At 40.5% G+C, this 21,880-nt stretch overlaps 1 protein-coding gene across 4 annotated transcripts in view; it reads left to right on the top strand.

Annotated features, from left to right (window-relative positions):
• Nucleotides 1-21,880, top strand: part of LOC111144760 (protocadherin related 15) — an 817,855-nt gene that overhangs the window by 695,846 nt on the left and 100,129 nt on the right. For all 4 annotated transcript variants that reach the window (XM_022499204.1, XM_022499203.1, XM_022499205.1 and 1 more), the window contains exon 25: nucleotides 15,870-15,997. In XM_022499204.1, the coding sequence (XP_022354912.1) occupies nucleotides 15,870-15,997 (128 nt within the window). The remainder of the gene's footprint in view (nucleotides 1-15,869; nucleotides 15,998-21,880) is intronic.

The following is a 21,880-nucleotide window of genomic DNA, read 5'->3' as shown; positions in this document are numbered from 1 at the left end:
GCCAAAGAGAAAATAGCTGTTTACATTCTACCAAAAAGAGCACCAATAACTTAAGAAAATTTTGTGTTTTTAACAGAGGTAGCAGACTTTCAGTCTTACACTGATGTACTTATAAAATCATCTATTCCAATCTTAGTCCGTCCTGACCACACCTAAAATTCCTTTCCAAAGATTTCCCTTCACAAACCTACAACTTTGTTTTGCATTCCAAGTTTGTCCCAAGCTATTTCTCTGCAAACAACCAGTTTCGTTTAGAACAGAATTGCTTTCTTTTACCTTCATCACAAATGCATTCCCATGCCTTATGTCTTTCTTACACATCTCCTACATTTCTACACACAGAGTTGCCAAATTTTGCACTCTTAGAAATCTTAGTCTCCAGTAAAAGACTAAATAGTAACCAATGGTGAACCATTACACCAGAATTCTTCAGATGGCAAATTTATGAACCAGTTGAGCATAAAACATGTTTACCAGCAGATTTAAATATCCTCAGTTTCTTCGGAGTAAGTAGTCGAAAGCACAAACCTACATCCAGTCATCAGTGACTGAGCACCTTATCCTATTTGGAAAAGACCTAGAGGTCCAATGAATTTAATCCCAAAGACCTTGAAAGATATTTTAACAATTTACTATGAAAACTTTGGTGAGACATACAATTAACCATCATTTTAGCCATCGTTTTGCTAACAAATTGCAACAAAGATAACATGAACTTATTTGACCTTCAGCAAACCTTGGCAGAATATGAGTTTCACATTTAATGATGATAACTTTAAAGACATGTAGTTTAAATTTAGTTTAAATCCCAAGTTTTATTCCAGCTGGGTCCACTTTTCATTGTGTTTGTTTTCTGTTGTCAAGTTTCACCTGAGACACAGGAGGGGCGACCTGAAGTGAGCCCAAGGTGCAGAAACAGGAGGAGGTGGGGCAGACAGACTGGGCAAGTGCTACTGGGAGACAAGAGCAAAGGGTTCCCAGTTCTAAAGCTCATCCACTTGGACATATGCATAATTGTCTTGTTATCCCACCAACAAGTGGGGTTAGGCAGTCCCTGTCCGGCCAGAGAAGACAGGGAACAACACAAAGGGAATTTCAGAAGCTGCTTGGAAATATTCCTCAAAGTCCAGGACCTGAGGCCAACTAACCACAGTTGGCTCCAATTATCGCCATTAACCTGAGAAAGGAATGAGGGAGAAGCCTTCACATCTAGTAGTAGGAACAGTGAGGGGCAGGGGGAGAGTCAGCATCCCCTTGCTGGGGAGGCCTGTGTTTCCTCCAGCAACTTGCGTTTATTGGGAGGAGGATTATTTAGACACTGATCCAGTAGGTCAGGAGGGAGTTTACTAGCCAACATGTTTGGGTAAACGCCTTCTGCAAGAGGCCTTTATGTCGGGGCCCTGATTTAGAGCCCTGAAAGCCTGGATGGATCCAGGATTCCTTAGTCTATCTGCCCAGTTTCCCACTGTGGCCGTACAGTGAGCCTTACAGGAACTCAACCCTTTCCTAAACTTGCAATGCCAATTGTCTCCAGTGGGTTAAAAGGCACCCCAGAGGAGAATTCTTGGGGACTGAAGAGACCATGCCTTGTTGCAAAGGTCACGCCTGATTTTACCTTGCCTTGAAGAACCTGCCCTGTTTAACCCCTGGAAAACACTAGAGAGTTTTTTGTTTGTTTAACACTAGAAAGTTTTACAAGGGGAATTACCCAGTTTTGCAGCACCTAATCCAGGAATGGTTTCCCATCTTGTGATCCCAGTAGGCGTTACCTGGTACGTGTTGGGAAGGTGACTGTGAAGGCATCCCTACATCCAGCTCTCCCCTGTGAACCAAGGCGTCCCCTGGTTTCCTACCCAGTGTGAAACAGTGGCTTAACACCTTGGGGGGAGGGGGGATCAGGCCAGCAGGAGTAGCCACTCTGACCCGTTCTGTCACCTGATCCTTTTCTCCTCTGGATGTACCCCTAAAAAATCTGGCCTAATCATAATGGCTTAGCGGGGTTAACAGTTTAAACTTGGATTCAATTATGTTCCCTTGCCTTACCCCTGGGCGCTTTTTCTGTCCCTATACCTGAGGTCCCATTCGTAAGCATGGCCCTATTGAGGGGTGCAGACCCTGAGATTTAGCATCATCATTTCATATTTCTCTTGTTGAAACAAGAAAGCCCCAACTACATGACCCACTAAAGTCCCAGCCGCTGAGGCATCCAGTGGAGGAATTGGCTGGGGTCTGCAGCTCCCTCCTTCATGCTCCAGGTAGTCCAGTAAACGCCCAAGAAACATTGGGCTCCCTCTGACTTATCATGTAAGGGGATAGCTCTAATCTCGCTTGCCGATAACCTGGGTTTTGATCCCTGGTCGTGATTAAACCTAAACTGTACCTAACAGAGAAACGTATCTTACTAAGCAACAAAAATACATTTTTAAATGAAAAAGAAAACAAAAACAAAGCAAAACAAAACCCCCCAAAACCCTTCTATCTATATAGGCAACATTCTTCCCCAGTCTGACAAAGTCAGCGGGACCACCGAACCCATAACATTCCCAGGTGCTTAGAGAAGGGAGGGCGGAGGAAAAAGGGACCCTGAACTGAGTCCCTGGCTGGACGGGCCTGCTGATCCTCGGAGACTGGAAGGACCTGACACAACATCCCTGAGGCAGGAGAAGGTCCTTTAAGAAAAGGCAATGAACAGAAAGCAACTGCGTCAGGGGAGGCCCGCATTCCCTCCGTCGGAGGAAGGGGGACCGACCAAACCTTTCTCCAGAAGCCTATCGCCCAGCCCTAAGACCCGCGCCTGCGCGGTTCGCCTCCAGCCGGCCCACAGGTGCGGGTTTTGCTGGGTTTTTATGAGAAGAGGTCGGCTGAGGGAGAGCAGTCTCCGGGGAGAGGAAAGAGTTCGCTCTCTGCTCCTCCTTCCATGGAAGTGGTCCAGGATTTCAGCACCAAAATGATGTGGGAGAGCGAGGTTTTTGTCTCGGGAGCCGAAGAATGAATCTCGCGGACGAGAGAGTGAGTAAAGCGTAGAAGTTTATTAAGTGAAGATGTAGAAAAAGCTCTCAAGAGCGAGAGGGGTCCCCACAGGGTTGCTGACAAAGGCCTTTAGGGTTGGTCTTTTTAGAAAGCTAATGAGGGACCTGAAATCTCTATAACATTTCTACTGATCTCACCATTGAGCAGGGACTCGTGATAACCCCTTCAGTGGCTTCCTTCCTTCTCAGGGTCTGGGTGTTCGTTGCTGGTCCCAGGTGATTATCATAAAAGATCCCCCTCTCCCCCATTTAGGGCAGGGTGTTCCTAGGGCAAGGTATCCGTGTTATTCCTTTATCTCTGATTTTCCCACACCTCCACATATTTGGGATTTCTGTGAGCCTGATGGCCTGGCCCAGTCTCTCTTTCCCTACCTAGCCCCACCTGTCCCTTCCCCACTTACAGTTCCTATGTTAAGCTGCGCTGTGGAGAGAGTTGGAGTTTAATCGACACAAAAGAATTAAAACAGTGTTTATTGTTTATTCTGGATGGAAACAGACTGAGCTGAAAGTCATAACCATTGCCTCCCAAAACCTCTAAATGTATCAGTTCTGTCTGACAGGATTAACAGAAATGCTAGCCATACCAATGAAAAAACAATGTTGCTGTCTCAGCTTTTGTTTTTTCTGGTTAATGTTTACAGAGAAACTTAAGTTCATGAAGTGTTCCTAATGGGAAAATATGTTATATGGATACAAAGCCAAACTTCAGTTGGTATTGAGAATATTACTGTTCCTGATTATCTCCCCATCACTGTTCTGATAACATTGTCAATGTCATCATTTTCTTGACAAAAAGACTTACCCCAAAACAGGTATATATTATAGTAATCTGAGTGTCCGTTTCTGAAGCCAATGGTTACAGGCAGTTATGTCCTTAATTTATTATTCACCTTGCAGCAAACACATACACTAAATGTATGTTTTAGATACAAGCAATTGAAAATCATGCAAAGGCTAATTAAATCAACTGTCAGAGCTCAATTACAAAAGTATTAAAATGAACCTCAAAAGATTTAATCTCTCCTGCCTAGCTACTGAAAATAGTGTGTATAAATATAACCAAGTACAATTCTTGCAGAGCAGAAAGCTGAAAACTAAAAAGGCAGTGGCTTTTCTCATGCTAATGTACTTAATTTATTTTTCAAAAGAGCATGTAATATTGTATTCCTACAAATTCCATCTAATGAACACAACAAAACCTATTCCATGTTTTTCTCAAATCAGCCTATTTTTTTAACTGAATAACTATCCATAAACCCCTTAGTAAGATCAGATTAAGTTCTTATCTCAGATGATCCTTTTGTTCTTAAACACTACTTTATTTAAAGAATCAGTCATTTTTCTGGCATATAAACTAGGGCAGAGAAATGCAGAGGAAATTAACAATAGTATAAATAATATAAATCCTCAGAGTCATTCCGAATAGTCCTTAGACTTATGAAATGATTTCAGAGTCCGTATTCCCCTAATATCTGTATTTTTTAAAAATATGTTATCTTTGAGAGAGGTGCTCCTAATTTTAACAGCAACATGTATTTGTTCGGTACTGTGATTTTTTTTTTTTTAAGGGCTTGAAGTCTATGATCTCATTTCATTTATGGGGATAAAATACAGCGATTCATTTTATTTAAGTGGATACTGGGTGGGAGGAGATGGTAGCAATTCTAGTCTAAATCAACATTTATTGAACACTTACCATGTGGAAGTCCCAGTACTTCCAGAGAATTAATTTGTCAGTCAAACGTATACAAAAGTAGTATCAATGGAAAAACTGTAAAAAGGTGCATGTGTGTGTGTGTGTGTGTGTGTGTGATGTGATTTCATGAGGAACTAATCAATTTTTTGGCACCAGCAGAATAACCAAGTAGGCCTGGTATTCCAAGGATTTTGAAAGTTCTCTGCAATGGAATCATCAGAGAATATAAGTCATTTTCCATCTTTTTGATACATTTCAAAAAAAAAATCTATTTAATGCATTAGACCATGAAGAATATATAACAATAAGAAAAACAGCCCTTGCCTCCAAGGTTTTAGAGTCTAGTGTATGTTATCTAATCAGACTAAGCTCCTGTAATCCTAAGGACGATAGTAATTACTTCTTTGATGTATTTATCAGTGATAATTAGAGATGTGTTTGGAGCTCAGCTCGTTCAGATGGAGGCAATGTCAAGAGCAGAGGCCAAGGGGCAGTGACAGGAGTGCGGGTGAACAAGATCGAACCCCTGACTTGAAAGAACTCAGCCCCAGGGGGGACGGCCATCATATGATTGCATAATTTCAGCCTGTTTTGATTGAGTCCTGCATTAAGGATGTGTGCCTGCGGGTGGACCCAGGACATGGTGTTTTTATGTATCCACAGTCTTTCCATTTATCTTTACTCCTCTAACCTCTCTTTTATTTTAAACTGGGATTTTTCAGCTTCATCGCTATCCACAGTTTGGGCTGGATTTTTTTCCTTCTTCTTTTTTTCTTTTTTTTTTTGCTCTGGGGACCTGTGCTGTTCATCACAGGATGTTCCTCAGCATCCCTGGCCTCTACTTACTCAATCCCCCACCTACCTTCCCTTTGCAGTTATTACCACCACAAATGTCTCCAGATGGGCAAAGTCAACCATGGCCGAGAACCACGGCTTTAACTCCTTAGACAGCTATCCAGAAAGTCTTTCTTGAGAACCCAGTGCAATGTAGGCAGTAGGTTTGTCATGTGGATAGAAGAAACAGATTGATCTTGAGAATACTAGGGGCTTCCTGGGAAAACTAACAGCCCAGAGTTAATTATTGAAAGAAAAGAAAGAAGGAAAGATAATCACAAACTAAATGTGGTCTTGAAAAACATGGAGTCAAGTTGAAGTTAATGGTATTTTTGAATATCGCTTAGTGTTTGAACACTATTTTCCTTGTTTAGATTGCCTAAGGGAACAGAGGGCTCTTCCCAAAGGTTCTGTTCTGACTCCTAGTTTCTTCCCTGAGCTTTACTCTTAAGCAGTTCCATTTTCTCTTTCTTCAAACTAAGGAGGTATGTCACATTCCCTCACGGGAGTGGTCCCTTCTGGAACATCTTGGCTTACTGAAGCCAAAGGTGCTGCCCAAAGAAGAGGTTCTCTTCTACAAAATTGGAAGAAAAAGAATGCCATTTGAGGAGGGAAATGAGGGAATGAGCTCCCAAGTACAAAGGAAGAGTATAACGTTTTTAACCAAAACAGTTGCCAAATAAATCCGCCCCCTGCTCCCAGTTTGTATTGTCCTTTGGCCCCTGTGGGGCTCCTCCCAGTCCTTGCATGGTCTCACCCAGAAGGGGAGGGCAGGGGGTGTCTGACATCTGGCACTGGTGTTGCTCTTCTCACACTGTTCTCCCATCCATTTTATCAAAATATCACTTTCCTGTTTCCCCTCGGCATTTTTCTGTTTCTGTTATGTGCTTCACAGCTACCTTAAAGGATATAGTATTGACAAAAAAAAAAAAAAAAAAAGATTGTGCAAGTACTCTTGAAAAGATAAAAAGTGTATTTCCTTAAGGGAATTTAAATCAGAGTTACTTCCAAATTTCTGCCTTTGAAATCCTCAAAAGCCAAATTCAGTGGAAGACCAGGATAGCTCCCTAAGTCTGTACGCAATCATTGTGCAAGTGTGTAAGCCAAAGAAGCCACTGGTGTCACTCACATGGTACGTCCATGAGTCAGAACATGTGAGTGAGTGATATTCTAGGGATTATATCACCTGGGTGTATTTTATTTATTTTGTGACTGCCAGGTATTTATTTTACAGTCGTTGCTTAGACCTACCTAAATTCTTTTCCAGCTTTATTTGGGTATACTTGGCAAATAAAATTGTTAAGGTGTATAATTCGGTGATTCAATACATGTATATATTGTGAAGTGATTTACCACAATCAAGTTAGTTCTCACTTCCTGTCAGTCTCCATGGTGTTCACTAGAGCCTCAGAACGAAGTCATCTTGTCACTGAAAGTTTTGTCTGTTTGACCAACAATACCCCCCCCACCCGACCCTGGTGTCCCTCACCACTCTGTTCTGTTTCTCTGAGTTCTGTTTGTCCTCATTCCATGTGTAAATGAGGTCATCCAGTATTTGTCTGTCTGACTGACTTAATTTGGCAAAATGCCCTGTAGTTTCTTCCACAGACCGCCCCCCCCCCTTGCCCTCACTTCATTTTCTTCCTTAGGACATGTATCCTTAAGACATTCTTTTATCTTCTGACCAAATCTGACCCCTTGACCATTAGAGGGCATTTCTTAAAGTGGGTACAGGTAAATTCCAGGCACCTGAGAGGACATTGTGTTTCACATGATGCATTGTAAACTCATAAAATTGATTATCCTGAGGAGGATGCCTGGACTGGAATCATCACCAGCAAAGGCAAAACACTGAAATTTTTTGATCAGTTGATGTATTTATGTGTTTACTTCGCTCAACAAAAATGCGATATAGAACAGGCCATCAAATACTTGCTGGGAAAACTGGGGAATCAGATCATAAACCCTGCACTAAAGTCCTCTGGGACAGTGTGGAGGGCTGTGTGAGAACTCAGACAGGCAAGGTGCACAGGCTCCTAATTACAAAAAGGCAAGGAGTTTGCAATTGTAATCTTTAAAGTGTTGTTTGCAGTCAATCAAAAGTGTTGGCTGCAATCAACCTGAAACTTCTTTTCCCCCATGTTAGGGCACAAAAACTGGCCCTTTTCCCAAGAACCTAGAGATGTCAGTGTTTGAGTCCTACTGTCACATAATGGGTTCTAGTCTCAGCCAAACCATGTGCCTAAGAGAACACGCTCCAGCCCTGGGCTAGCCCCTCACCTCATTCTCCTGTCAGTGTTCTGCACAAAAATGAGAATAACAGTAGTTGTGATAACAGCTCTATCTATCTCCTAGGATCAGATTCTCCTGAAAAGCTTGGTGCAGTTGGGCAGCCACATACTGCCCAATAACCATTAGCTCCCAGTATTGAATTTTTGCTAGACCTTGGAGGACCATATGAAGATGTGAAACTGGGTTTAAATTCCTCAACAAATAATGAGAACTAAGGAGCTATCATAATAAGAAAACATTTATATTTATGGTTTATATTTGGACAGTCATGATTAAAATAGATTCTTAAATGGGTTCCTGTAGATGTAAAGAAAAGAATTATTCATACTATTAATCACACTTTGGTGCTGCCTTTTTTTTTTTTTCCCTTTCTAATTTGTGGGGGCTCCTGACTGGCTTATTGGGTGGAGTATGTGATTTTAGATCTCGAGGTGATGGGGGTCAAGTCCCACTTTGGGTGTAGAGATTATTTTAAAATAAAATCCTTAAGGAGGGGCGCCTGGGTGGCTCGGTGGGTTGAGCCGCTGCCTTCGGCTCAGGTCATGGTCTCGGAGTCCTGGGATCGGGCCCCGCATCGGGCTCTCTGCTGTCTAGGGGAGCCTGCTTCCTCCTCTCTCTCTGCCTGCCTCTCTGCCTGCTTGTGATCTCTCTGTCAAGTAAATAAATAAAATCTTTAAAAAAAAAAAAAAATCCTTAAGGAGTACTCATGTAGCTCAGTTGGTTAAGCAACTGCCTTCAGCTCAGGTCATGATCTCAGGGTCCTGGGGTTGAGTCCTGCATCAGGCTCCTTGCTCAGTGGGGAGTCTGCTTCTCCCTCTCTCTACGCCCCATTCCCTACCCCCTGCTTGTACCCTGTCTCTCTTTCTAAAATAAATAAGTATAACCTTATGAAATAAAATAAAATCTTGTAAAAAAATAACTTAAAAAATAAAATTGTGATTGCACAACATTCCAGTGTGTGAAATGCAGTAGGGCTGTAATGATTATGATAAAGTTATTGGGTATAAAAATAGCCCAGGATGAAACTGACATGGAACTCAACAGCATTATATACTAAGTAAATATAGAATACCTATAATATTTTCTTTCCATTTATTTTCTGGCAGATGAGCCAGAAATTATACAGCTCAGTAACACAGAGTTATGATCCAATTCTAGTTAAATTTTGTCAAACTGCAGAGTTGTTAGGCAAATATTTAAAAAACCAAGAGGAGAAACTAACCCATATTGTGTTGAAAAGACATTAGAGGCAAGAAGAAGAGCAGCCAATAAAAAACTGAGAGAATTGGGTATGTTACATAGATGCTTATTATTATTATTATTGTTATTATTACTATTACTATTACTGTTATTATATAAACCTAAAAATGCCCAAACCTGGCAAATGAAAATTACAAGAAAAACTTAAACAGATAATCCAGTCCTGTGATTACTCTCCATCATCATGCTTGCTCTCCTCACATAATTTATGGCATGGAAGTACTATCACACTTTATTTTACTGTTTATTTAAAGCACCAAGTGAAATATGGTTAAACTGTATCAGTCTCAAAGCAAATATGGACTTAAGCACAACTGATAGGAAAGCATGCTATTTTATGTGGTAATGATGATTTTTGTGAGATGAGTATTTTGTCAAAGGAAACCTTGAAAAACTTCAGTCTGGTGGTTAAAGCAGGATAAATTATTTTACAGATTATTTGTGCTCATTGAATGTCATTAGTGTAAGTAGATATTTATCTCAATGTTTCTATGGATGTTAATTTTAGAGATTTTAAATAACTACTAAACATATATTTTTAAATATTTTTATTGCAGTCTCTGGAATTTATAAAATGTATACATGTAATATGTTTATGAGCATGTAAGTGTCACTTCAAATTACAACACTGATTCTCATGTTATTTTTCCCAATACTTAACAGTTGCTTTTTAAAAGATTATCTAAAGCACAATTGTTCCTGACGGCATAATACGTTGTGCCTGGGACTTAACCTTCTGTCATCATCTTATAAAATGTCAGGAGAAAAGTAGATAAATTTCAGCACATAAATTTATTCCTTTACAGTGAGTTTAAAATCAGCCTTCACTTTCTCAAGTATTGCCAATAGGGACCATAACAAATATGGTCATTAATTTAAAACATTTTAAAAAAAAAGCTTAAAGGTGATAAATGTAGTTTGGGATTCCTTTTGTTAAAACATGTTAAATTTAGAGCTGTTAGGTCCTTTGATTCTAGAGATAAAGCTGGTCAGTTAGTAAGATGAAAGTGGTGTTCAGGTAATGTGATGCCCCCAGTTTTATTTTTGTTTTTCAACATTTCCTTAGCGATTCGGGGTCTCTTCTGATTCCATACAAATTTTAGGATTATTTGCTCCAGCTCTTTGAAAAATACCGGTGGAATTTTGATCGGAATGACATTAAAAGTATAGATTGCTCTAGGCAGTATAGACATTTTTAACAATGTTTATTCTTCTGATCCAAGAGCATGGAATGGTCTTACATCTTTTTGTGTCTTCTTCAATTTCTTTTTGAGTGTTCTGTAGTTCCTCGAGTACAGTCCCTTTACCTCGTTGGTTAGGTTTATTCCCAGGTATCTTATGGTTCTTGGTGCTATAGTAAATGGAATCGATGCTCTAATTTCCCTTTCTGTATTTTCATTGTTAGTGTATAAGAAAGCCACTGATTTCTGTACGTTGACTTTGTATCCTGCCACGTTACTGAATTGCTGTATGAGTTCTAGTCATTTGGGGGTGGAGTCTTTTGGGTTTTCCATATAAAGAATCATGTCATCTGCGAAGAGAGAGAGTTTGACTTCTTCATTGCCAATTTGGATACCTTTTATTTCTCTTTGTTGTCTGATTGCTGTTGCTAGGACTTCTAATACTATGTTGAACAAGAGTGGTGAGAGTGGGCATCCTTGTCGTGTTCCTGATCTCAACAGGAAGGCTGCAAGTTTTTTCCCATTGAGGATGATATTTGCTGTGGGTCTTTCATAGATAGATTTTATGAAGTTCAGGAATGTTCCCTCTATCTCTATACTTTGAAGCATTTTAATTAGGAACGGATGCTGGATTTTGTCAAATGCTTTTTCTGCATCAATTGAGAGGACCATGTGGTTCTTCTCTCTTCTCTTATTGATTTGTTCTATCACATTGATTGATTTGCTAATGTTGAACCATCCTTGTAGCTCAGGGATGAATCCCGCCTAGTCATGGTAGATAATCTTTTTAATGTGCTGTTGGATCCTGTTTGCTAGGATCTTGTTGAGAATCTTAGCATCCATATTCATCAGTGATATTGGTCTGAAATTCTCCTTTCTGCTAGGGTCTTTGCCTGGTTTGGGGATAAGGGTAATGCTGGCTTCATAGAAAGAGTCTGGAAGTTTTCCTTCTGCTTCAATTTTTTGAAACAGCTTCAGGAGAATAAGTGTTATTTCTTCTTTGAAAGTTTGGTAGAATTCCCCAGGGAATCCATCAGGTCCTGGGCTCTTGTTTTTTGGGAGGTTTTGATCACTGCTTCAATCTCATTACTAGATATCGGCCTATTCAGATTGTTAATTTCTTCCTGGTTCAATTTTGGGAGTTTATAGTTTTCCAGGAATGCATCCATTCCATCTAGGTTGCTTAGCTTATTGGCATATAACTGTTGATAATAACTTCTGATGATTGTTTCTACTTCCTTGGTGTTAGTTGTGATCTCTCCCTTTTCATTCATAATTTTATGAATTTGGCCTTTCTCTCTTTTCTTTTGGATTAGTGTGGCCAATGGCTTATCGATCTTAGTGATTCTTTCAAAAAACCAGCTTCTAGTTTCATTGATACGTTCTACTGTATCTCTGGTTTCTACCTCATTGATCTCAGCTCTAATCTTGATTATTTCCCTTCTTATGTGTGGAGTTGGTTTGATTTGTTGTTGATTCTCCAGTTCTTTAAGGTATAGAGACAGCTGGTGTATTCTGGATTTTTCATTTTTTTTTAGGGAGGCTTGGATGGTTATGCATTTCCCCCTTAGGACCGCCTTTGCTGTATCCCATAGGTTTTGGACCAAAGTGTCTTCATTCTCATTAGTTTCCATGAATTGTTTCAGTTCTTCTTTGATCTCCTGGTTGATCCAAGCATTCTTAAGCAAGGTGGCCTTTAGCTTCCAGGTGTTTGAGTTCCTTCGGAACTTTTCCTTGTGATTGAGCTCCAGTTTCAAACCTGATTTCAAGCTTTACTACAAAGCCGTGATCACCAAGACAGCATGGTACTGGCATAAAAACAGACACGTAGACCAGTGGAACAGAGTAGAGAGCCCAGGTATGGACCCTCAACTCTATGGTCAATTAATCTTCGACAAAACAGGAAAAAATATACAGTGGAAAAAAGACAGTCTCTTCATTAAATGGTGCTGGGAAAACTGGACAGCTATATGCAGAAGAATGAAACTCAACCATTCTCTTACACCGTACACAAAGATAAACTCAAAATGGATAAAAGATCTCAACATGAGACAGGAATCCATCAGAATCCTAGAGGAGAACATAGGCAATAACCTCTTCGATATCAGCCACAGCAACTTCTTTCAAGATATGTCTCCAAAGGCAAAGGAAACAAAAGCGAAGATGAACTTTTGGGATTTCATCAAGATCAAAAGCTTCTGCACAGTAAAGGAAACAGTCAAAAAAAACAAAGAGGTAACCCACGGAATGGGAGAGGATATTTGCAAATGACAGTATAGACAAAAGGTTGATATCCAGGATCTATAAAGAACTCCTGAAACTCAACACACACAAAACAGACAATCATATCAAAAAATGGGCAGAAGATATGAACAGACACTTCTCCAATGAAGACATACAAATGGCTATCAGACACATGAAAAAATGTTCATCATCACTAGCCATCAGGAAGATTCAAATTAAAACCGCATTGAGATACCACCTTACACCAGTTAGAATGGCCAAAATTAGCAAGACAGGAAACAACATGTGTTGGAGAGGATGTGGAGAAAGGGGAACCCTCTTACACTGTTGGTGGGAATCCAAGTTGGTGCAGCCACTTTGGAGAACAGTGTGGCAATTCCTCAAGAAATTAAAAATAGAGCTTCCTTATGACCCTGCCATTGCACTACTGGGTATTTACCCCAAAGATACAGATGTAGTGAAAAGAAGGGCCATCTGTACCCCAATGTTTATAGCAGCAATGGCCACGGTGGCCAAACTGTGGAAAGAACCAAGATGCCCTTCAACGAACAAATGGATAAGGAAGATGTGGTCCATATACACTATGGAGTATTATGCCTCCATCAGAAAGGATGAATACCCAACTTTGGTAGCAACATGGACAGGACTGGAAGAGATTATGCTGAGTGAAATAAGTCAAGCAGAGAGAGTCAATTATCATATGGTTTCACTTATTTGTGGAGCATAACAAATAGCATGGAGGACAAGGGGAGATGGAGAGGAGAAGGGAGTTGAGGGAAATTGGAAGGGGAGATGAACCATGAGAGACTATGGACTCTGAAAAACAATCTGAGGGTTTTGAAAGGGAGGGGGGTGGGAAGTTGGGGGATCCAGGTGGTGGGTATTGGGGAGGGCACGTATTGCATGGAGCACTGGGTGTGGTGCAAAAACAATGAATACTGTTACGCTGAAAAAATTAAAAATTTAAAAAAAAAAAAAGATGAAAGTGGTGTTCATTTTGGCCAACCTTGGCTGGTGGCCCACCAGGGGGCAGCTCGGAGCACTCCCCCCCACCCTGATCTGCAGCAGGCTAACTGCCATTAGCCTTGCTTCCCTGCAGGGCACCTTCTCTGTTGAGCTAACACACTCTCCTCCCCATTCCAACTCCTCCAGGTCAGGGATGGCCAGAAAGAGATAAATAAGAGGGAAACTAAATGGGTAGCAGCAGGGTAGGGTTAAAACCTCCGGGAAAATAACTCTCTCACCTCTCTGACCTTTTTCTAGGCAAGCAGAAAGCAGCCTGTTTTTCAGTTCTAAGACAATGCAGGTTATTCCTTGTACTTAATCAACACAGATCTACTGTACACCCACGATGTGCCTATGGTGCTATAGATCGGTGTTACTTTGTTGTAGTTGGGGATATGATAAAGCAACAACTTTAAGTTTTCCCTGATAAATAATTTGTAGCTCAATTGCCCTATATTTGATCCTAATTGAAATATATGAGAAAAGTTCACATTGGTAAGACATCAGAACGCTTCTATCATTTCAGTCTACTTGTTGCAAAGGGATTACCAAGCGATTCCTCATTTTTCCTGGTTTGTGAATTATTTTTAAATATTGTTTTACGATTTTTTTTTTTGTTTGTTTTGTTTTTGTTTTTTTTGTTTTGTTTTGTTTTTATTGTTCTCCATACTTTAACAGACCAGGAGATTTGAAATCAGGAGGCCAGCCAATATGATTGACACCCAAGTCTGGGCTCCTTCACTGATTTTTTTTTTTAAATTTTTTATTAACATATAATGTATTATTTGCCCCAGGGGTCTGTGAATCCTCAGGATTACATATTTCACAGCACTTACCATAGCACATACCCTCCCCAATGTCCATAACCCAACCACCCTCTCCCTAACCCCCCACCCCCCAGCAGCCCTCAGTTTGTTTTGTGAGATTAAGAGTCTCTTTTGGTTTGTCCCCTTCCTGATCCCATCTTGCTTAATTTTTTCCTCCCTTCCCCCACAGCCTCCCCCTGCCTCTCAGATTCCTCAATCAGAGATCATATGATAATTGTCTTTCTCTGATTGACTTATTTCACTTAGCATAACACCTTCTAGTTTCATCCATGTCATTGCAAATGGCAAAATTTCTTTTTTTTTTTGGTGGCTGCATAGTATTTTGATACACACACACACATACACACACACACACACATATCTTTATTTGTGAGAGACACAGAGCACAAGAGGAGAGGAGAAGCAGACTCCCCACTGAGCAGGGGGCCCTGACACAGGACTCAATCCCAGGAGCCAGAGATCATGCAGAAGGCAGACGTCTAAGCAACTGAGCCACCCAGGCACCCCGAGTTATTTTTGTATATTGGGTTCCTTGTAGAGGGTTATTTGTGGACTAGTGACAGGTGCTACATTTTTCATTAGAGTGATGATGATGATGGAAGGAGTGAGATTCTAACATTTGATGATGAAATGTGTTCTTTATGGCATATTTAATATGGTAGACATCACACCCCAGTATAGATGACTCACACGACCTCACTGATCTCTCCAGCTATACTTTTTTCAGTGGATAAACAACAGGCTGTAACATTATGATTAAACTTGGTTTCTCTTTGTAGAAATAAACCCCTCACCCAACCACTGTTTACTTTTCATCCTAAAAATAAAAAAAGAAAATATTGTACATTTTTTTTTTAAAGATTTTGTTTATTTGACAGAGATCACAAGTAGGCAGAGAGGCAGGCAGGGGGGGGGGACAGGCTCCCTGCTGAGCAGAGAGCCCGATGCAGGGCTCAATCCCAGGACCCTGAGATCATGACCTGAGCTGAAGGCAGAGGCTTAACCCACCCAGGTGCCCCAATATTGTACATTTTTAAACTGAGAGACTATCAATGCTAGTTTTACACTTAAGGAAAAAAATATTGTTTTTAGTTGACGTCAGTTTCTCTTATTTCGTAAAGGTGTTTATGTATTTGTGTCACTTTGGTGTAGTTGGTAGTGTGTGTGAAATGTTTGTGAGCATGAACTGTTGAATTGTTTCATTAAAATCAGAACACAATACTTTAGTGCCTATTAAATCAAGTAAAATGAATTACCAAGACATTGTAATTAAAAGAAATAACAGCAATTTCACATTATTGGCCCAAAAGCATCATTATCTGTGACCTCTGTGGACCTCGGGGGATTAGACTTGCCATTCAGGAATGACTTTCCATTTAAGCCATTTCCATTGTTTCAGAGAGAGAGAGAAAAAAAAAGCAAGTATAATAAGTATTTACTCCAGTGCATTTTTTCTAGTGAATAGCCACCAATTAAAAATATATTATTTCTTATCCTCCAGGCAATACGGCTAAAGTGTATATTGAGATTCAGGATGAAAATGATCATCCCCCAGTGTTTCAGAAAAAATTCTACATTGGAGGTATATCTGAAGATGCAAGAATGTTTACTTCTGTGCTCAGAGTTAAGGTACGAAAACATTTATTAAGATACCGAACTAATGTTAAAACAAAGAGCTCAGACTTTGCAGATAAAGTGTAACCACGTAGTTTGTATTGACTGAGGACTTATTCATGTTGTTTAAACAAAAGTCTGAAACTCAGAGATCCATGAGTTTAATTAGCCAAACTAAATACAGAATAGTTATGAGGCAAATACTGTGCAACTTTTATGTTCTATTTTTACTAGAAAATAGGAAAAAATTACTTATGATAATTTACTCTGAATAAGATATTAAATCATTAAAATGTATGGCTCCCACTAGATTTGTATGCTTCTCATAGGTTTAATTCAGGGTAACTCCAAACATTTGCAATGTGGAGTTTCTAGCAGCAAATATAAAATTACTGTTTTTCTAATAGAAGGAATCATGTGATAAATTATTTTTTTCTGCAGTATTTTTTAAAATTAAAAATCTGAAATAAATGTAAAACATAACACTACTAACTTTAGCACTTTACTAAAAGTTAAAAAAACTCAGATATGTCAGAAAAAAATCACAAACCTACTTAGACTCTTTTGTTTTAAAGATTAATTTATTTGACAGAGAGAGAGTACATTCAAGGGGAACAGGCAGGGGGAGTGCGAGAAGCAGGCTCCCACTGAGCAAGGAGCCCAACATGGGGCTGGATCCCAGGACTCTGAGATCATGGCCTGAACCAAAGATCATGACCTGAGCTGCCCAGGCACCCCTACTTAGAATTTTTTAAAAGCACAACATCCAAGACTAAAGTTGATAATTCTTCATTTCTCTCCAATAAGTCTTCATCAAATATGTTGAAAGATTTTGTAAATGGTTAGCAGCATATAAAGTTACAATAGGTTTGTTACTGAGAAATAAATTGATAAATACTGTATTACATTGGGGAGAAATTTTAGAAGCTAGAACATTTGAGATTATTTTAAGATTTTATTTATTTGTCACAGAGAGAGCTAGAACACAAGAGTGGTGTAAGGGGCAGAGGGAGAAGCAGACTGCCCATTGAGCAAGGAGCCCAATATGGGGCTCAGTCCCAAGACCCCAGGATCATGACCTGAGCTGAAGGCAGATGACACTTTACCAACTGAGCCATGCAAGCCTCCCAGCATTTCATATTCTTAATTACAATTATTTTTCTGAAAGTATTTTAAGAATATTTTTTTAAATAGCATTAATACACACACATAAAACCTAAATTTCCCTGGGTGAATCCAACTGGTGGTTGCGTCTACTTTCAGTCATGATCAGTGAATTGCCTTTCTTTTCTTGATAACAGGAGAACTATGAGTAGAACTCTTCTTACATATAGCCTTATCGTCTTATGCACAGAAGTATGAAAGAGGAAAATCAGCCAAGCAAATGAACATGTATAGTGTGCTTGCCAAATAGCTCCTTCATAGTGCCAAAAACTGACTCCTGATCAGAATCCCCCTTAGAACTAAAAGTGGTCCACAAATGGTCAACACATTATATGTAAATTGCATGATTTGCAAGTAAAAAGCAACTCCAAAGGAGTTTTACATTTTAGTCCCATAAAGTGTTGATTGGTTCAGTTCATTCATTTAGTTGGCAGACATTTTTTTGAGTACTCATAGTGTGTACTGTTCTTGAAGTTGAACATAGAGCAGTTCAAAAAAACAAACAAAAACAGTGTTACCACCCCAGTACTTCAAACCAGTGAAAGAAACACATCACTGATGGATAAAATCAGTAACAACTTAATACAAAGTCATGTATGTGGTCCAGGGCAAGACTTGTGGATTCCTAGGTCAGGAGCATTCTGCTCATTCCTCTGTCCAGTCCTTCAAGCTAGTGGAGCCTGGAGGTCAGCATGGCTGGAAGATTGGTTGGAGATGAGATTGGAAATGTAGCCCAGGACCAGAACATGGGGTTTACCCTTGATGTGTTAGAAAGGAAGTCTTTGAATGGTTTTGTTCAGAGGTGTGACATAACCCGATGTAAGAGGATTATTCTGGATGTTGTACAGGGTTAGTGTGTGGGTGGTGAACAGCATTTTTGGACAAGAGAAGCCACAGAGCCCAATGTATTACTTTCCAGAAGAGACATGACAGTGGGCTGAACCACAGCAGTGGTTTGGGGACATGGTCAGGAGGGAGTCCAAGACAGCCAAGAGGATATGCTGATGGATTGTATGTGGGGCATGAGAGAAAATCAAGAATGACCCTTAGGTTTTGTTCCAAGCAGGTCCCCATCCCTCCCCTGGGTTCTGTCATAGCAGAAATCGAGAGTTCATTTTTGGAGATTTTTAATAAGGCAAAGCAGTCACAGATGCTGATCTAGATTCAGGGATGAAATCATGGGCCAGGATGAAATGACCTAGAATATGGCATAGATGGAAAGGTCCACAGACCCTGGCACTCACCTCTTAGACCTCGTGGAGAGAGTCCTTCAGAGGATACCAAGAAGCTGCTGCCATGAGGGGACAGGAATGCCAAGGGAACATGGTCTGTGTACCCCATAAAGAGCATATTGGTAAGAGAGGGAGTGATCAAAAGTCAGATGCTGCTGCGAATAGAATGCCTGAGGATTTTTCTATGACTGTTCATGATAATGAGAACATTTATAGTGGAAAAAAAGAAAAATGAGCTGAACATGAAAATAGCCCATTAATAAAGGGGATTTCTCCAGAGGCCTATAGATGATTGTAGTGAGATACTTATGAGTGATACAATCTGATGATGGCAGGTGCTTGAGAGGAATTGGGAGAAGGTGCCAAAGGAGGTGGAAGGATATTCTAGAAGCCTCCATCCAGATAGAGAGATACCTGCCAGTCTGCCCCAGGCTCTCTGCCAACTGAAGTATAGGGGTAGCTCTCTGAGATGGCTACAGAAAGCCATATCTCCTGGAGGGGAGGGGACAGTTTGGGGACAAGAAATCAGAAAGTTAATAGTCTGAGAGAAGGCTGGGATACTTAGGGAATATAGGTAATAATGGGCTGTGAGCTCCAGGGGACCCCTGGGAAAGTCTGGTGGGAGAGGTGAGGTGGGAATCTGGGTCCCCCTAGAAGGGAAAGGGCTATGTGGGCAGACGTATCTGGGTGGTGACAGGTGTTTTGGAATGAACACGTGGACTTGATGTGATGAGGTAGACAGGTGGGACTAGTTTCTCCGGGACTACTGACAACTCTGAGGGACACCCCACTTTTCCTTTTACCAGGAGGTACTTGGGTTCTTTCCAGGAGGCCAGCTTTGTGCAGTGTAATATTCCACACGAGTTAGAGAAGAGGAATGGAGAGAGAGGGAAAGAGGAAGGGTGGGAGGAGAGGACTTTAACAAGAATGCATTGATGCAAATATGTGCTATAGTAATCAATTCTGTTAGGAAAGCACAGATTGTCCCATGGATTCAAAGGAAGGAGACACTTCAGTTGGTAAAAGAACAGGAATAGCTCGCTGCCAGGGAGGTGAAGAATTTGAGCGGCCCTGAAGGGTGGTTAGACTTTCTCCCAGTGAAGCTTAAATGAGGCAGAGCCTGTGCGTCTAAGCAGAGGAAACAGGACATCAGAACCCAGAAGGAAGAAGCATGGAGCGTGTTTGTGGAGCAGTGATTGGAAGCAGGGAGCTCAGGAGCTGATTGGAGTAATGAATCTTAACTGGGGGATGCTTTCAAGAGCTGTCTGTAGCCTTGATGCTTGGAATCTCCTTCTTTCCAAGTTTAATCAGAGTGAAAGTGAGTTAAGCAGTCCTTTTCAATTCATGCTTAAAGCTGCAGAAATCTTATTGGAAACAGCAGTGCATCAGACCAGCCTGAGTACAGAAACTTGACGGAAAGACCCCTCACGAAACCGGGAAGGAGCTCTCACACCAATCACTGTGTGGTAGTGGGGTGCTCCCTATTTTATCTACTATACATGCAAGTTAATTTCTTGTAATTCATCATGGGATGCGTAATCATAAATCTTATATTTAAATTTAAAAAATTGTGTAACATGCAGGAAAGGGAAGAGGAAACATAGAGTTGACTAAAAAAGGTGAGACTTTAAAATATCGGTGAATAAAACTATACTCACTAGCTTTAAATATGGAGAGTGGATTAAGGACATTGCTAAAGATACTTGACGGTAAAGGCAACACAATGAGAGCATGATTCAAATGAATTCTGCTGTATAAATGACCATAAAAGAAAGTTGTGTATATGTGCCCTGAAGCAGCATATCTGATATGCTTAGAGACTGGTTCCAAGTTCATTTTCTTAGAAAATATATATTGTATTCCTAGCATATGCTGAAAATAAGGAGGTGAACAGAAAAGACTCCCGCTCAGCCCTTACGGAGTTGACATTCTAGTAACTAGACAAAAGAGTAAATAAGTCAGTCTTTTATTTATACAGACACATAAGAGATTTGGTTTCTGGCTCAAAAATGTGAACGTTCATGTCACATTAAAGTACTTCTTGGGTTGTGTCAAGAGGACTCAGAACACAAGTATTAATTTGGGAAAATCAGCATTCACTACGGTTTCATGTTGATATCTCTGTCACCACCAGTCCCACCAAATTGATTTCTATTGGTCACAAGCCATCAGTTGTTTTAACTGCAGGGAGAGAGAGAAGAAAATCAATAGTAATTTCTCTCTCCAGTCTTTGATACAAGAAATAACATCAGTTGAACGTATCACCTCTGGTGTACACCCCAAAGAACTGAAGGCAGGAACACAACCAGGTGCAGGATTGTTCTGGGCAGCATCATTCACAATAGCTGAAAGGCGGCAACAACCTCGATGCCCATTAGCAGGTGACTGGATGAACTCGATCGCGGTGCCTACCTGCAGTGGACTAGTATCCAGTCTGCAGAAGAAGGCAGTGTTGACCGATGCTACATCACGCCTAAACCTTAAAGACCTTAAGTGAAATAAGCCAGACACAAAAAGACAAATGTACAATTCCACTTTTATGAGGTTCTGAGACGGCAAAGCGAATGGTGGTTTGCCAGGACCAGTGGGGAGGGGGACGGGAGTTCATGGTTAAGGCAGCAGAGCTTCAATTTGGGAAGATGAAAACATGCTAGACGGGAATGGTGGTGATGCTCACATAGTAATGTGATTGTACTGAAGGCAACTGATGCGTACACTGAAAAATGGTTTAAATGGTATGTTTTATGGGATGGCTATTTTAGCTCCATTAAAAAAAAAAAAAAGTCCCAAAGGGTAAAGGCATCTCCAATGTTGGCAGAATATGAAAAGTGTTCCTTCCAAAATTGTCATTCCTCATTGGTACCCATCCCTCTTAGTTTGATGTGGATGTGAATCTTACATTCAGCTTCAGAGGTGAAGATTTGCTTTAGTCTGTTTTTCATTGATTATGTAACTGGATTTTAAAGTTTTGTTCTCCAACACAACATTATGGCTATCAGTATTGGCTGCAAATATCTGGTCGTGATGCTCTCAGCCTGCAGGGAGTATGTTTCAGGATCTCCAGCAAATTTTATGTTGAAAAAGCTCTAGGGGGTACCTGGGGGTCTCAGTCGGTTAAGCATCTACCTTCCACTCAGGTCATGATCCAGGGGTCCTGGGATCAAGCCCCACATCGGGCTCCTTGCTCAGCGGGGAATCTGCTTCTCCCTCTGCCACTCTCCCTGCTTGTGCTCTCTCTCCCTCTCTCTCAAATAAATAAATAAAATATATTTTTTTAAAAAAGCCCTCAGGAAATTTAGATGCCCCTAACTTTGGGTCAAGGCCATTAGTTGAATATCGCTTACTGAAATGTCCTCTGCTGATTAAAAATGACTGATAAATTTGGTTACATCAGAATAACAGATCACTATGACATGCTGTAAATGATGAAAAGCAAAGCAATAAGCTAAAAGCAATTATTTTGCAACATATATATCTTTAAAAGTCAAAGAAACTGTGCAGA

This window comes from Enhydra lutris, unplaced genomic scaffold (genome assembly GCF_002288905.1).
Source record: "Enhydra lutris kenyoni isolate GAN:26980312 unplaced genomic scaffold, ASM228890v2 scaffoldscaffold12, whole genome shotgun sequence".
NCBI lineage: Eukaryota > Metazoa > Chordata > Mammalia > Carnivora > Mustelidae > Enhydra > Enhydra lutris.
Note: the sequence above shows the minus strand (reverse complement) of the source record. Positions and strands in the feature narration are given on the sequence as shown.